Raw genomic sequence first — 800 nt, 5'->3', positions numbered from 1 at the left:
CTGATCAGAATAATTTCGATATCTCTCCTCTAACCGGTTTGATTACAGTAGCATCAGGACTTGATTTCAACACTCAATCGTTTTATTCTTTGTCCATTTCAGCAACAGATCAGGGACGCCCACCAAAGAGCTCAAGTGTATTAGTCAATATCAGTATCATTGATATTAATAATCATAATCCTGAATTCAACCAGTCGTTATATACTGCTAGTATCACTGAAGGATTAGCGTTAGGATCAGCAGTGATTCAAATCAGTGCTTCTGATATTGATTCAGCAGGATTGAGGTATCAGATCACAGTTAATAAATACGTTAATGATACTGCACTATACAGCATTAATGATACCACTGGCCTGATCAGTACAGCTAGTGATATTGATTACGAGTTAACACCATTCACTGAGATATTAGTATCAGCAATTGATTCTGGCTATGATCTTGTGAGATCAAAGAGTGTTCCTGTTCAAATCAGTGTTAAGAATATCAATGATGAGTATCCAGTTTTTGATCAGTCAGAGTATTATGTTGATGTGATTAGACTCTTGACACAGAATCAGTTTGTGTTAGATATCAATGCGACTGATCCTGATATGATTCCAGACTCACTGTTGACTTATAATATCAGCTATCAGTCTGGTATTGAGTTATATTCCATTGACAATGCTACAGGAATCGTATCAACTTTGATTGAAATTCCTGAGAATTCTCCTAATTCAAGCTATATTCTAATCACTGCTTCTGATGGTTCTCTTGTTTCCATGGCAACTGTACATATCAGTATTATTGATGAAGGGAATTAT

At 35.8% G+C, this 800-nt stretch overlaps 1 protein-coding gene across 1 annotated transcript; it reads left to right on the top strand.

The window, feature by feature from the left end:
- Positions 1 to 8: 8 nt before the first annotated feature.
- LOC109593704 (cadherin EGF LAG seven-pass G-type receptor 3-like) lies at positions 9 to 797 on the top strand (the record flags this gene model as incomplete). Its single annotated transcript, XM_020008669.1, has 1 exon — positions 9 to 797. A coding segment is annotated over one exon (789 nt), but the record flags the coding sequence as incomplete, so codon positions are not given.
- Between the last annotated feature and the right edge of the window lie 3 nt (positions 798 to 800).

Source organism: Amphimedon queenslandica, unplaced genomic scaffold (genome assembly GCF_000090795.2).
Source record: "Amphimedon queenslandica unplaced genomic scaffold, v1.1 AMPQUscaffold_29_Cont27944, whole genome shotgun sequence".
Taxonomy (NCBI): domain Eukaryota; kingdom Metazoa; phylum Porifera; class Demospongiae; order Haplosclerida; family Niphatidae; genus Amphimedon; species Amphimedon queenslandica.
The sequence above is the reverse complement of the archived record's forward strand: the minus strand, read 5'-3'. Positions and strand labels throughout refer to the sequence as shown.